Raw genomic sequence first — 14,311 nt, 5'->3', positions numbered from 1 at the left:
CGATGACGTCAGGGGGCTAGTGAATGTGCTCACCCTTCATTTCATTAAACTACAGATGTCTGCTCTCTCCCCCTCTGTCTGCAGAGCTATACAGCAGCACAGACATAATGGAAATTATATAAAATATTATATAATGTAAATATTAATATGCAAATATTAGCCTAACAAAACTGGATGAATACCTTTTCATTTTTTTTATTTATGTGAACAGCTTTGAGTGAAAAGGCTATTGATCAACCAATACACCACCACAAATTTAAACTGTAAGTAAATACAGACTATCTCTTTTAAGATGATTACAATTTTGAAATTGAGATCGTATGCAGCTATGACTGAGATAGGCCTACTAAATTATTTAATATTTTTACTGAATAATTAAATGTCATTTAAACCCTTTTTCTTTGTCAATGTTCTTAAATCAATGTGCTTATCCTTTATTATACGGTGAGGTGTATTATTTTATGTATCAGTAATATATTTTAGACTTTTGCCCTACATTTTGTCATCTTGAATATATATATAGGGTTAGCAGGACACACTCTTATAAATAAAGGGTTCCAAAAGAAGCATTTTGGGTTCCCCAAAAAACATTTCAGAGAACAGTTCTTAAAGTCCCCCTGCATTCAATAATTGCATCCCTTAAAACTCATCTTTTATAATCAAAATTACATATTTAAAAAATTTGTTTTTGTTCCCTATCCCCTAGTGCACTATTTGCCATTCACCATGAGAACAAGTGACCAATTTTAGCCACAGCTTCAGTGTCTATTTGGGGGTGGGGCTTTACATTCTAGAGAGCATTTGATTGGACAGAAAATCTGATAAGAAGCTGAAGTGCAGAGTGATGTCATCAAAATCATTGATCCATTTTGGCGGAAATGAGAGACTGTACGTTTTGAACGCTTACATCTTCTAAATGTGAATTTTGTCATTGTTTTGGAGCACACTAGCTTATAGATAACAGGGCTAACATATTCACACTAAAAGCCAAAAAACGTCAATATTGCCTTCATGGGGACTTAAAAGACTGAATGAATAAATCACTTTTGACCCGCTTATAAAAGAGAAAGCAAGAGAAAGAGTATGGCGTATGTGTGAGATACAAATGAAGAGATGCCACTGACATTTTTCAAACTGTTTGCATGTATCCATTTTGACCCTTGTGTGCCATTACAGTGCTGTTTACAGAACTAGAATAACAAGTGAACAAATAAAGTACATCAATAAATGAAGGAACTGATAACAACGAACAAGGGCCATTTACTGTAGACAGAAACAGGTGGATCATGTTGTTGAGCACATGCAAAAACCTTTAAACATCGATTCGGAAGGATTGATTTAGTTGAGAATGTTTAAGCTTTATAAAAGTCCTGCATGTTTCTGTATTTCAAACAGTTTCCCCCATAAAATTAACAATTGACAATGTTTTGAGTTCTGTTGCATTAAATATTTTACTTATAATATATGAAGTATTTTATATTAAAATTATATATTATATGTATATTTATATCGGCCAGATTTATCTGCAGTAATTCCTCTCAGTCTATTTTAACCAGACCCTGCAGTGGATCTTTTGCCAAGTGTCATGGACAGACAGGCTGCTTATCTCTATCAGGTACAGAGATAGTGAAAGACAGGCCGATACTTTGTCCATACATGGGTCTCCTGTGTGTCCCAGTCAAACTTCACACTGGCCGTCAGATGCCATATGAGAACATTCTCAAATACTTGTGGCTCAAACGTCTGTGACGGGTCAGAGAGTTTCTCCAGGGCATGTCTTTCCATTTAAAAGGGTATTTGAGGCGGTTTGATTTGATTGTACATGTTAAAAATATTTCTGGTGCTGACTTTATCACAATGATCTCCTCAAAGACTTGGTCATCTGATTTGGCGACTATTATGCACTCTAAAAAAAGGAATCTATTTTCAAAAGCCATAATGACTCTAAACTATTTTTAAGGAGTGGTACTGTGATTCCCATACATTTATCATGTTAAAAAAAATTGTAGGAAATGCTTTAAATTTGTCATCTCATCCCCTCACATTTTTGGAACTCTATTTTCTCTCTCTCTCAAAAAAATAAATAAAAAATAAATAAAATAAAACTACTGGGGGACGGTACCCTTTCAAAAGGGTCTAATATGTGCCATTTAGGTACTAATATGTACACTTTTGGTACCAATATACTTTGAGGTACTAAGATGCACTCTTTAGGTACACACACCGCCCCAGTGACAGCTTTTGTACCTTTTTTTTCTGAGAGTTATGACAACATATGTAAAGCAATTTTCAACTTTTTTTTATTTTTATTTTTTAAAGTTATACAAGATTCAACTTTTTTTTTTTTAAAGTCAGTTTAATGTAGGCTAATTTAAGTTGATTGTACTTAAAACCTAAACTTTTAATCTTCTGACAGTTTTCTGTCTCTTCTCTTTGTGTAGACCCTGAAATTGGTTGAATCTTACCACACCTTCTCCTCCATGCAGGTGTAAATTAAGTCTCTTCTCAAGAAAATTCCCAAGATTATTAAAATGAGGAAATCATAAAAAGACCTCCATCGTCCTGACGTCAAGAGGGCAGAGTTGACAGCGAGGCATGACAAAAATAACTTGGGAGGATCACCAAGGTTATCAAAACATTAAAGAGATTCAAGAGGAAAGCATTTAATAAAGCCAAAACAAACAATATGGTAAATATGATTATGATTTATTTTCAGCAGTTAATTACATTCTTTAGTTAAACATAACATCATCATTATTGCTCATGGCATCCCCTATCAATGTTTAATCAACATAATTCTTTCAGTGTCATGATCAATTATCAAATAAGTTTGTTATTGTTCATAACAATACTTCATGTTCATTTCCCACTGAAAATTATTTGTGTCATCATAAATGTATGATATGATAAATATCACACATGCAAATGGGAGAAATGTAAACCCTCATTTACCTTAGTTCTTCATTATTTTGTGAAAATATTTTGGAGTTTAAAATACCTTAACCCTTATGAAAATTAACCACATTTTTACTACAAATAAAACCAACAAACTGTGGTTATTGTAGTAAAACCATGGTAACCACAAATTAACCAAACTATTTTTGCTACACTAACCATAGTTTAACCATGGTATTTGTAGTAAAACTGTGGTTATACAAATGGTAATCAATCCGCCAAAAAACATGTTTATTACACTTTTTCGATGATAAAACCATGGTTAATTTTTGTTGAGACAAAGTAGAAATAAGACAGCAAATGTATACTTCTCTACAATATATGCCAGAATATTTACTATTTTAGTTTGTCCAGATTTACATTTTTGTTTGTGAGCCCTTTCGATTTTAAATCTTGCTTCTTCTATCATATTACTAAGTTTTTCCATTTTAGTATAATAAACTACATTACCCACAATGCACATGCGCTGTTTTTCTGTTTGTTTCCGGGCGCGCTTTGCAAAACTCATAACGGTGGTTTTTTTTTGGTTTTTTATTAAACCAAAACCTAAAGCTGTCTGTGTCATGTGTGCAGTCGTTACTGAAGGTGGTCATTTAGCTTAGCATAGTTATATCACGGTCGCATAACTCTTTTAAGGTTTTGTGTGTGTGTGTGTGTGTGTGTCAATGGCAAGTAAGAAGTTACGAAGGACGGGTGTCTCAGCTGATCTCTGCGAGCGACTCAAGCGGCATCAGGTGGAAACCTGCCAGGTAAGAGAGTCCAACCATCCTGACCTGCACTTTTATCACATTATATATTGCTCTGTTTGAGGAACCGTCGTACAGTGAAGACTTGTGTAACTCTGCCCTTTAGGATGTTCTGTCCGTCACTCCCGTGGAGCTCATGCGGCTGGGCGGACTCAGTTATCCCGCTGCTCTGGAGCTCCTGCGTCTGGTCAGTAAAGCTTGTTCACCGACCGTGAGAACCGTAAGTCACTCACACACCCCATCAGGTCCTGTTGACTTATCGCGCAAAGCCTTTCATTAGTAGTAATGTTGTTTTGTTTTTGATGGCAGGCACTGGATTTATGGAGGAAAAAGGGAGAGCTGTGTTTCTCCACATCACTTCCTGTCCTGGACAGATTACTGCAGGGAGGGCTGCCACGGGGTGCTCTCACTGAGGTACGGTGGTCTACTTTTGTAGCATTCTAAATTGATATTATGCCATTTACTCCCCATCATGCTGTTGAATCCTTTTTTTTTTTTACCACATTAGGAAATGAAAATCTCTTGTAAATCATTATTATGAGATAAACAGTCGAAATTATGACATATGAAGCCAGGTGCACACTATGGGTTAAAACGTTTTGACTATTTTTCAAATAAAAGCTTTCCTGTTTCATAAATCGATTAACTTTTGCTTAATAACAATGAAAAAGGCCCTAATTTCTCTAAGTTTAAAAAAAGTCACCCCAGATAAACAATTGGATCAACCATATAACAAATGTTACTGCTTATAACTAAGTAGCCCTTCCTAAAACTTCCTAGACCTGTCTGGAATTTTCTAGAACAATCAAAATGAGAGAGAGAGAGAGAGAGAGAGCTCAACTTGATACTGTTTGATATTTGTTTCAATAGCTATATATAATGTTGCACAAGATAAGTGACACTACCTTACAAAAGAACAAGGTTATCTGCACCAATAATCTTGTGAGATCTCAGCAGTCACATAGAAGAAGAAGAAGTGTGCCTTTAGAAGAATCTTAACTAGAAGAAACGTGCAAAATGTCACGTCAAATGCTAATTATTGGACAGTACCAGTTTCTTGGAGCAGAAATCAAAGGAAGCAAGGAGCGAATGGTGGTAATTTGAACAGAAGTCACAAAATTATGGAAGAACAAATTGAATTTTCCAGTTCAATTTATTCTTCCATAATTTTCTGACTCTATGTAAATTTTCTCTTTCATTGTTTTTAAGCAAAAGTTCATCGATTTATGATACAGGAATAGTCAAAAAGTTATAATCCTAGTGTGCTCTGTGTGATTATGGCCATTATTTGGCTGTCTGAGACAAATTTTGTGGATCCTAAAAGATACTGTATCTTGCAGTCTTTGATCACTAGTTTGACATGTTCGCCGATAGCAGATTGATTAATGACCATTGCGATCAAATGTTACCTCAGACGAAACTCTGGCAGTGTCAGAAATTTTAAGGCACAGTCCTACAGTGTGGCTTCTCCTACAACCATCAATTAAAAAAAAAAATAGGAGCGCAGAACCTGAAGACGTGATTAGTGAGACAACAACAAACTGCCACTTGCTATACACACACATCTTAGTTTTTTCCCCCCAGTTTTATTTTCAAGAAAATCCATGATCAAAATTAACGCTAGAGATTGTTTTTGTTTTCTAGCTACCATTTCTATCCCACATGTAAATGCAGCTCAGTGTCACGGATTGATGATCCAGATGGGTTTTCTTGCGTGCGTCCGTTTTGAATGCGTCTTGACTGCCGTACAGTCTGACATTTATGACGTCTGTGATCCTACAGTGTGACATGGATTACAGTGGGGATCATGTTAGTACATTGATTCTGACAAGAAACAGTCATAAAGGACTTTTATAAATCGTACAGTGTGCATCCGGCTTAAGTCATAATCAGAAAAGTCGAAACTATGATATAAAATGTTGAAATTATGACGTACTAGTACCCTGGAAATCCATAGTTCTCGCGAGAGCACAATTTGAATTTGCTCAGCGAGTCACTCTGGCATTGAGTAATGATGCTCATTAACTATGTCCTTGTAGCCGAGCTGCACCAATCACATTGGTGTATCTGATATAGGCGGGCCAGAGGCGAGCTAAACAGATGACGACAGCATAGTGACGTCGAAGTCATTAGTAAACATTGCAAGATGGCTATGGATGAACACCAGTTATTTGACTATGGATGCACACCAGTTGTTTGAAATGGCTTTGGCCGCTACAATGAACGAGTTAGACTTGGCTTTTGCTCTAATCGTTCCTTTGCAAGAAGGACGTTTTTACTGTTTTGCCGACCAGATACGTCAAGAGTCTAATCTACCAGTTAGCTCCGCTGGTAGCTAAGCGTATGGGGCTCTGGATACGTCACCCCGTATATTGTTGTGATTGGTTGTAGTGTTATCCAATTGCGTGCAGTGAGATTTTCAAATGCATGCTTGGTGCCGCCCCTCGAGTTAGGGCGACTATGAACTTTTAAACTATTTAAAACCATCTGAATATCGGCTATAGCATGAAAAAGGCCTATATAACAAACTGATGATTTATTAATTAACTGCGTGAAGGCACTGAGTTCTGTCAGGACCACTATCGTCAAATACGATTGACAGTTTGCATGCAGTTAGGACTGGCGGTAGGACTGACGAGAGGAGGAGCTGGGGATGGAGAAGGGTAATTAGCTCCTGAGAAACACGATAGCTGCTGATAATACTGAAGGAGCGTCGTATTCCTGTAGGTAGACGTAGATCAGCTGAGAGTCAGCTGATGCAAGCTTGACTAACGTGACCTGCCAGAACTGACGCTACGCTTGATTTATATAATGTCTGGTGCATAATCCAACATTTTTCTCTGGGTAAAATAATCAAATACTTGCTAAAACAAAATGTAATTTGTACAAAATACAGCAGGGCTTGACAAAAAAAAAAAAAAAAAAAAAAATATATATATATATATATAGCCAGATGTATAGCCTAGGTATGTATACTTTCGCCTCCATATGCTTCTATATCATGATGTTCCAAATCCATGATGTTATTTTCCTTATGCAACACAATTAATTTTTTTTTTTTTTTATCCATTATGCTGCTTAGATGTCAGTAAGATCAAATGTCATTAATCACGATGTTAAACTTGCATAATAGTTTTTAAAAGCTTCATCGGAGGAAAAGTTTATCAGTGAAATACAATACACAAAGCAATTTTATAGCTTTAAAAGTATAGAATATAGCACACAAGATGTACAGACTATTTTATGGTGCTTTTCCATTGTCACTATGAACTTAAAAAAAAAAAAAAGACTTCTATGGCCACATACAAACTGCAATCTGTTTTGGAAGTGATGATCGCATTTAAATGCGTTCTTTAAAAAAGCGAATCCCCTATTTGTTGGCTTTTAGACAATTATTTTAGTTTATGTCATTGAGAGCCAAATATGTTTATATATAAAATATAAACACACATACTGTATATATTGTATGAAAACCTGTTTGTACTGTGTAAAGTATTTGATTTTTTTTTAAATAATATGTAAATAATATATTAATAAATAGCCTAAATAATAATAGAAGAATAATATCTGGCCAGTTTTTAGAAAGCAAAATAAAACAATAATGCCAGTATTGATAATTTATCATGCTATATTTATTTATTTAGTCAGAGTTTTAAATGACTTTTAAGTTGCTACTTTGAAACAACATGCTCTCTGGACTGTAATATTATGGGTTAACTCTAGACCACAAGGCTGATGAGAGAAACTGTGATGGAGAGAGACAGACTTGTTCAAAATGCTGATACGTACCAGCACTGCTCCTCAGACGAGCTGACAGTCAGTGTCTGTCTGAAAGAGACTTGCGTTTGCATTACTACTTGTTCAGCAAGTCCCCCCAATATTTAAAGTCCCCCAAAGATATTTCTGCTGGACAAAGTTGCAAATTTTTCAGATAATAGGAGTATAAATTAAAATAATAAATGGAATCATTTAAAATAATTAAAGTGATTAAATTATTTGTAAATCAATAAATAAAATTATTAAATTAGGAACACTTTTCAAGTCATTTGAAATTAAATTTTTTTTTTTTTTTTACTCAGAAATAGACCTATTTCTACCTGATTAAATATTTTAGCGCTTTACATAATTATATAAAAACTCATTTATAGAAATGTCAATGCTATTTTTGTACATTTAATCAATAAGTTTGTACATTTGATCAATTTCCATGACTGTTCCAGGTCTAAAAAATACCTTAAAATGCCAGTTCACATTTTGATTTTGACATGAGTGAGTACTGTAAATAATAGCGATTGTCACTAGCCACGTTTCTATTACCCTTCAAATTGCGAAATGAAAATACACCCAATGGAAACATGTCACTTTCGCAAAAACTCCCATTTATCGCAAAAAAGTTTTCACGCTCGCATGAGGTGGTTTTTCAGGCAATTCGAAAAATAAATATTTCGCAAAACTGCAATGGAAACAGTTTTTGCGCATTTACAGGTCACCTGACGTAGATGACGGGGTATGTTTGGACAGAATACGAGGCAGAGTTTTTTATTAAATTCATAATACACAGAAGAATTACAGGAACACTGGATTCTAAACTTCAAAGAAATGCCACAATCAAGACCTCGAAGCAGAAATGACATGAGTGAGAAACACCTAGAAACACCTCATATGTGCCGCTCTCAAGTATAGGCTAAGGGTCTTTCCTTGCCATTAATGACTGGATAACACACATAGGCCTATGTCTCCTTTGACTAATAATAATGGCCAGTGTGGTGGCTGAGATACATAAACCTACCAACATTCGTTGCTATGATTTTTGGAATGACTTATTGCGAGAGGAAAAATGAAGTTTTAGTCGCATAACATCGGTTAATGGAAACGCCGTCATTTCGCAATAGTTTTTTGTCAACATTTAGAAAAAAATCGTAAGAGTTTTGCGCAAATCTGTAATGGAAATGCGCCTACTGTCATTTTATTTGAGTAAACTGTCTCTTTAAGTAATCATGACACCATCTGTGATCTCAGGTGACCGGCCCGTCAGGCTGTGGAAAGACTCAGTTCTGTATTATGCTCAGCGTTTTGGCTACATTGCCGAAGAGCATGGGAGGTCTGGACAGTGGAGTCATCTACATCGACACAGAGTCGGCATTCTCTGCTGAAAGGTGTTTAAAAACATTTGCATGCTCTCTCTGATCTGCACTTTTTTGTGTTTCCTCTTAAACTAACCATCTTCTATGGGATCAAATTCCCGCCAAATATATAGCGGTCACGTATCAAAAAATAATAAGCGTGAATCAAAAATTTAAAAACACATGTAAAAATATATTGCACAAACTGAAAAAAATAATGCAAAATGATCAGAAAAGCAAACAACGTGGTCACGGATCAAAATATGATAAGCGTGAATCAAGAAATAACAAGCATGAATAAAAACTTTAAACACATTAAAAGTTATTTTGCACAAAACTTAAACTTATGGTCATGCTTTCTTAAAAAGTATGTTTTCCTTGGTTATATTACTCTGTGGCTTGTGCTGTTTTTCTCTTCGCTCGTCTTTCTATGTTCTGCGTTTGCTTTCCCAAATGTTGTAGTTCAAGTTTCATGTAAATTAGGGCGGGCTTAAGTGTCACCATTGGTCCACTAGTTGTAGATTGACAGCTACTCCTCTAGCCAACCAATCGAAGAGGGGAGTTGACGTCACAGCTTTTTATTCATGCTTGTTATTTCTTGGTTCACGCTTATCATATTTTGATCTGTGACCACGTTGTTTGCTATTCTGATCATTTTGCATTATTTTTTTCAGTTTGTGCAATATATTTTTACATGTGTTTTAAAATTTTTGATTCACGCTTATTTTTTTTTATATGTGGCCCGCTATGTATTTGGCGGGAATTTGATCCCATAATCTTCCTCTCTAAGACTGATAGAAATGGCACAGGCCAGATTCCCAGAATTCTTCTCGGTGAAGGAGCGTCTGCTGGAGATGGCATCTCGTGTTCATCTTTTCAGGGAATTGACCTGTCAGGATGTCCTGAATAGGTTAGAACACCTCCCAAACACATAGGCTACTATTTAGTTCCAGTTTCTGTAGTTTTAAAATAATAGTTTTTAATTTAAAAATGACACTTGTCATTATTTCATTTTATTCATGAGATTCACTCCAGCTCAATTTCTATGCAGTGTTTTTAGGTGTTTCCTGTAGCTGTTAACAGTAAAGCATGAACCTTGCAATGCCAATGTCTTTGTTTCGATTCTAAGGGAATGCATGCCATGAAGTGATTAAATGTACACTACCAATCAAAATGAAATAATAGCTCTTTTATGTTTTTAAAAGAAGTCTCTGATGTTCACCATTTAACTAAAAAAATACAGTAAAAACAGTAATATTGTCAAAAAAATTACAATTTAAAATGTTTATTTTTTTAATTAAAAATGACTTTTTAGTACATATCTCGTTTTTGAAGTCATGGTTCTGCATGTTTTCAGGTACAGCAGTGGGAAAAACAAACCATTTTATAATTTTTTTATTACTAAACAGTACTTTGTTGAATAAACTATTTCTGTCTTTAAATAAAAAAGTCAATTAAAGTTAATATTACTTTTTACACACACTTTTTTCACATATTTGAAATGCTTACACTTGTCTTTTGGATAAAAAAAACAAAACAAAAAACAAGCAAAATATTTTAGAATAAGGTTAGAATTATTGCACAACCAGTCTTTGGCTACAGGATGATCTGGCTGTGGCAAAAGAAATGACATCAAAATTACATTTTAATATATAATAATCTATAAAAATAAATCCTACCTTGGTGAGCCTATATAGTCTATATAGTATATAGTAAGTAATATATATAAGTCTATATAGACTTCTTTCCAAAACATAAAATCGCAATTATTCCAAACCTTTCACCAGTAGTGTATAGAATAATAAATGCAACTGAATTCACTTTGGATCAAAGCGTCTGCTAAATGCATGAATGTAAAAGTTAAATGTAAATGCAATGATTATAAATCCTGAATTTAAAATTGACTACAAGATCATGATGGTCTCTTATGCTAGGCCAGGCTGTATTTAATCTTGTGAACACACATTAGTGGGGCGTTTTATTGCTGCTCTGATGTTACACAGACTGGAGCGTCTGGAGGAGGACATAATTGCTTGTCGAGTGGGGCTCCTTATTTTGGATTCTGTGGCCTCTGTTGTAAGGAAGGAGTTTGACACATCGCTGCCGGGTAATCTAATGCACAGGAGTAACTTACTGGGCCAGGAAGCTGCTGTACTGAAGTACCTCTCGCAGGAGTTCTGCATCCCAGTAAGATTATCTACATGGTTGTGTATGTCTGATTTTTTTTCAAATATCGCACACTTGTAGTGCATATGGTCAACCACAAGGTGTCGCTATACATTTACATTTATGCATTTCAGTGCTGTGTTATAGATCACCTCTATATTTCAAACACCAGAGGGCGTTAGAAAGCCCAGATGAATTAGAAAAACACTCTAGGCCTGTTCACACAAAGCCTGCTCCTTTTCCACGTTATTTGATCTTGGGAATTTCCACACTACTTTAAGATCTTCAAAGATACATACGTGAAGCCTTTACTCACCTCCTGCATCACCAACACATTTATCTAGAAGAGGAAAGATAGGATTGCACCGGAATATGTTTTTCTGCTTCCTACTCATGAAGAGTGTAACAGCTGGAGGGCTGTTCCAGGATCAGGTTGTGCTCTGTCTGTATTCTTCTTATCCACTAGTTTACAGCTGAATACATAAAGTGGGTTCGAAAGTCTGAGCAAATAATTTTTTGAATCATTTTCATTTTTATGATTATTGTATAGAGAAAAGTACAGTATACAATAATAGGAAGTTTATGTTAATGTAAGCTAATTGCTTCTGTAGTTCTATTTACTTTTGTTTCATTGAATACATATTTCCAGCAAATTATATTTTAAACATTTCAATTATTATTGTTAATATATTTATAGAGAAACATAAAATATTAAGAAATTCATGTTAATTAATGTTAATTGCTTTTGTATTTCTATTCATTTTTTGTTTTTATTTAATACATATTCTAGCAAATTATATATTAAACATTTAATTATTATTATCGAAAAATGTATGTTAATTTCACAGTTGAGCTGTATAGATAATCCAACAGACAATGCGTGACGCAGAACCAACAGTCAGGAATTACTTTAATAAACACAGAACACAACTACCATAACTTTAACACGATGTTGAAGTGAGGAAAACTGAGGGCTTAAATTATCCTGGATGCCAGCCGAACTTAGCCCCGCCCACAACAATTTTATGTCGGGAAATTCGTTCTGGACTTGATCCGTTGTGGAGCAATTATGCTCGAACCAGAGCTGAAACCAGAGCTTGGTGAGTTGACAGAGTGAATATATGCTTCCTCTCATGCTGATAGGGTAGACATGGTAATTGTTTGATGACAAGTTGATTGAATTGATTATTTGAATGTGCTCCTCGCGAACTTTGTTTATGAAACAGCATGTGTAGATTCCACCATCGCGTCTGTTATAGAAGATATTGACAGCGCATTAATTTTAAAAGAGGAACAGAGAACCGCGATCAAGGCATTTGTCGATTGGAAAGATGAATGAAGAACATATGTCACTTACTCCGTTGCTCTGATTGGTTGTAGGTCTATCCAATTGAGTGCAGAGGCATTTTCTTGCCTGGTTCGGTTTAAACACGCCCCTAATCACAGCCCAATAGAGCAGTATCAGACTCATATCAGGCTAGGCTTAAATATCAACAGAACAGGGAACAGGTGTGTACTAATAAGGAACTGTGACAACTAATGAATGAAAGATGAATCGGGCAAAACAATGACCATGACTAGAAACTAAATGGAACAAGACAATGAACCAGAACATGACTATGAACTAAAGACATGATCGTGACTTTACACCCCCAGGAAAGCACGTCCTCACGCTGTAAACGTCCAGCAGAGGCAATAGGGGGTTCTGGTGGAAATGAGGACCTGGAGACAGACATGAACTTGAAGGGGCTGTAAGAAGATAATCCCAAGGGAGAGAAAATGGTGAGAGGAGCCAGGGCAGAGATGGGAGGAACCAGAGCAGAGATTAGAGGAACCAGAGTAGAGATTGGAGGAACCAGAGTAGAGATTGGAGGAACCAGAGTAGAGATTGGAGGAACCAGAGTAGAGATTGGAGGAACCAGAGTAGAGATTGGAGGAACCAGAGTAGAGATTGGAGGAACCAGAGTAGAGATTGGAGGAACCAGAGTAGAGATGGGAGGAGCCAGAGGATGGCCCAGAGCCAAGACAGGTTGAAGGCCCACAGCAGAACTGATGGATGGAGGAGCCAGGCTGGAGTCAGGAGCCTGACCGAGTGAGGTGGAGACTTGACCAGAGGGAATCTAGGTGGAGCAGAGGAGACGTAAAACCAGGGTGACATCGAATGCCTGGAGGGCCATGGTGGAGCTGCAGGCCGGCGTGACCTAGGTGGAGGCGTGGACTTGGCAGACCGGGGAGAGACGGTGGGAGTGAATACAAGAATGAAACCGGAGAGAAAGAGGAGCCCGGTAGAGCCAGAGGGGTGGAGGGTTGAGGCGCATCTGATAACTCCAAGTCCAAGGCGATGATTGACCAAGGTGGAACCAGAGGGATGAGGAAGCCTGGCAGAGCTTGAGGGATGACAGGCCAGGGTGAAGCCTAGGGAGAGCCAAAGTGGAGCCGATGGGTCGGAGGGCTGAGGTGGAGTCCGGGGTTGGAGGCTCGAGAGGGAGATGAGGGATCCACAGACCACGGCAGAGCTGAGGACTGGGAAGCCCCAGGTGGATCCATGCAGCCAGGCGGAACCACTTGAGGAGCTGAAGAGAAACAGTGGCGATGAGGCCGAGTAACTGGATGGCTTTGGCAGAAGAGGGGGAAAAGGGTGGGACCATCCAGGACGAAGGAGCTTTGGAGCTGGGCAGAGCCAATGGCATTGAAGGAGACTTGGTGCTGGACGATGAATGAGACTTGGTGCTGGATGAAGAAGGAGACTTGGTGCTAGTTTGACTCAATGGCGACAAAGATGACTTGGAACTGGGCTTAACCAGCAATGACGAAGACAACATCGGACTGCACGGAACTAGCGGAAACTGTAGACCAGCAAATATTTCCTCATCCAGCTCATAAAATAATTCCTCAGTAACCTAGCTCATTTCACGCACCTCAGCAACGAGAGCGTGGGTGGAGCTCCAATCCATTCCAACGAACTCTACTAATATGCCCTCGACGACAGACGCTGATGCCGGCTCACACTCCTGGACAGATTCTGCGATGGGCTTGGGCTCCGGGATGAACGTGGCCTCTGGCAATGGCCCCGGCTCTGTTTTCATGGTGGGCTCTGGCTTGTGATACGAATGACTGTAGGCTGGCTGGGCTCTGGGACCAGAGTGGAGCTGGCGTTGCCCTCATTCGCTTGGCAGATGGCAGATGGTAAATGGCAAGTTTCACTGCACCAGCACCCACTCCATATACTTTGCGAAGCTCCCTCAAGCACCATCCATAGGTAGGCATGCCTTTGACCCCGTTGAGGCTGGTGTTCAAGAATATGCAAAACAAGCTCTCAGG

General features: G+C 37.5%; 1 protein-coding gene across 7 annotated transcripts in view; it reads left to right on the top strand.

Moving 5' to 3' along the window:
• The first annotated feature begins 73 nt into the window (after nt 1-73).
• rad51b (RAD51 paralog B) overlaps nt 74-14,311 on the top strand; it is a 55,465-nt gene continuing 41,227 nt past the window's right edge. For 2 of the 7 annotated variants that reach the window (XR_013822892.1, XM_079887712.1), the window contains exons 1-8: nt 74-263; nt 2,487-2,689; nt 3,633-3,704; nt 3,808-3,921; nt 4,011-4,115; nt 8,721-8,857; nt 9,615-9,734; nt 10,828-11,011. Coding sequence is in view for 5 of the 7 variants with exons in the window: in XM_079887712.1 (XP_079743838.1) it covers nt 2,687-2,689; nt 3,633-3,704; nt 3,808-3,921; nt 4,011-4,115; nt 8,721-8,857; nt 9,615-9,734; nt 10,828-11,011 (735 nt within the window). In the remaining 2 variants the exon portion in view is untranslated. Of the gene's footprint in view, nt 264-803; nt 889-2,441; nt 2,690-3,426; nt 3,705-3,807; nt 3,922-4,010; nt 4,116-8,720; nt 8,858-9,614; nt 9,735-10,827; nt 11,012-14,311 lie in introns of those variants that run through there. The other 5 variants (XR_013822893.1, XM_079887710.1, XM_079887711.1 and 2 more) reach the window with 4 other exon arrangements.

The sequence above is a fragment of the Squalius cephalus genome, assembly GCF_949319135.1.
Source record: "Squalius cephalus genome assembly, chromosome: 12".
Taxonomy (NCBI): Eukaryota; Metazoa; Chordata; class Actinopteri; order Cypriniformes; family Leuciscidae; genus Squalius; species Squalius cephalus.
Note: the sequence above shows the minus strand (reverse complement) of the source record. Positions and strands in the feature narration are given on the sequence as shown.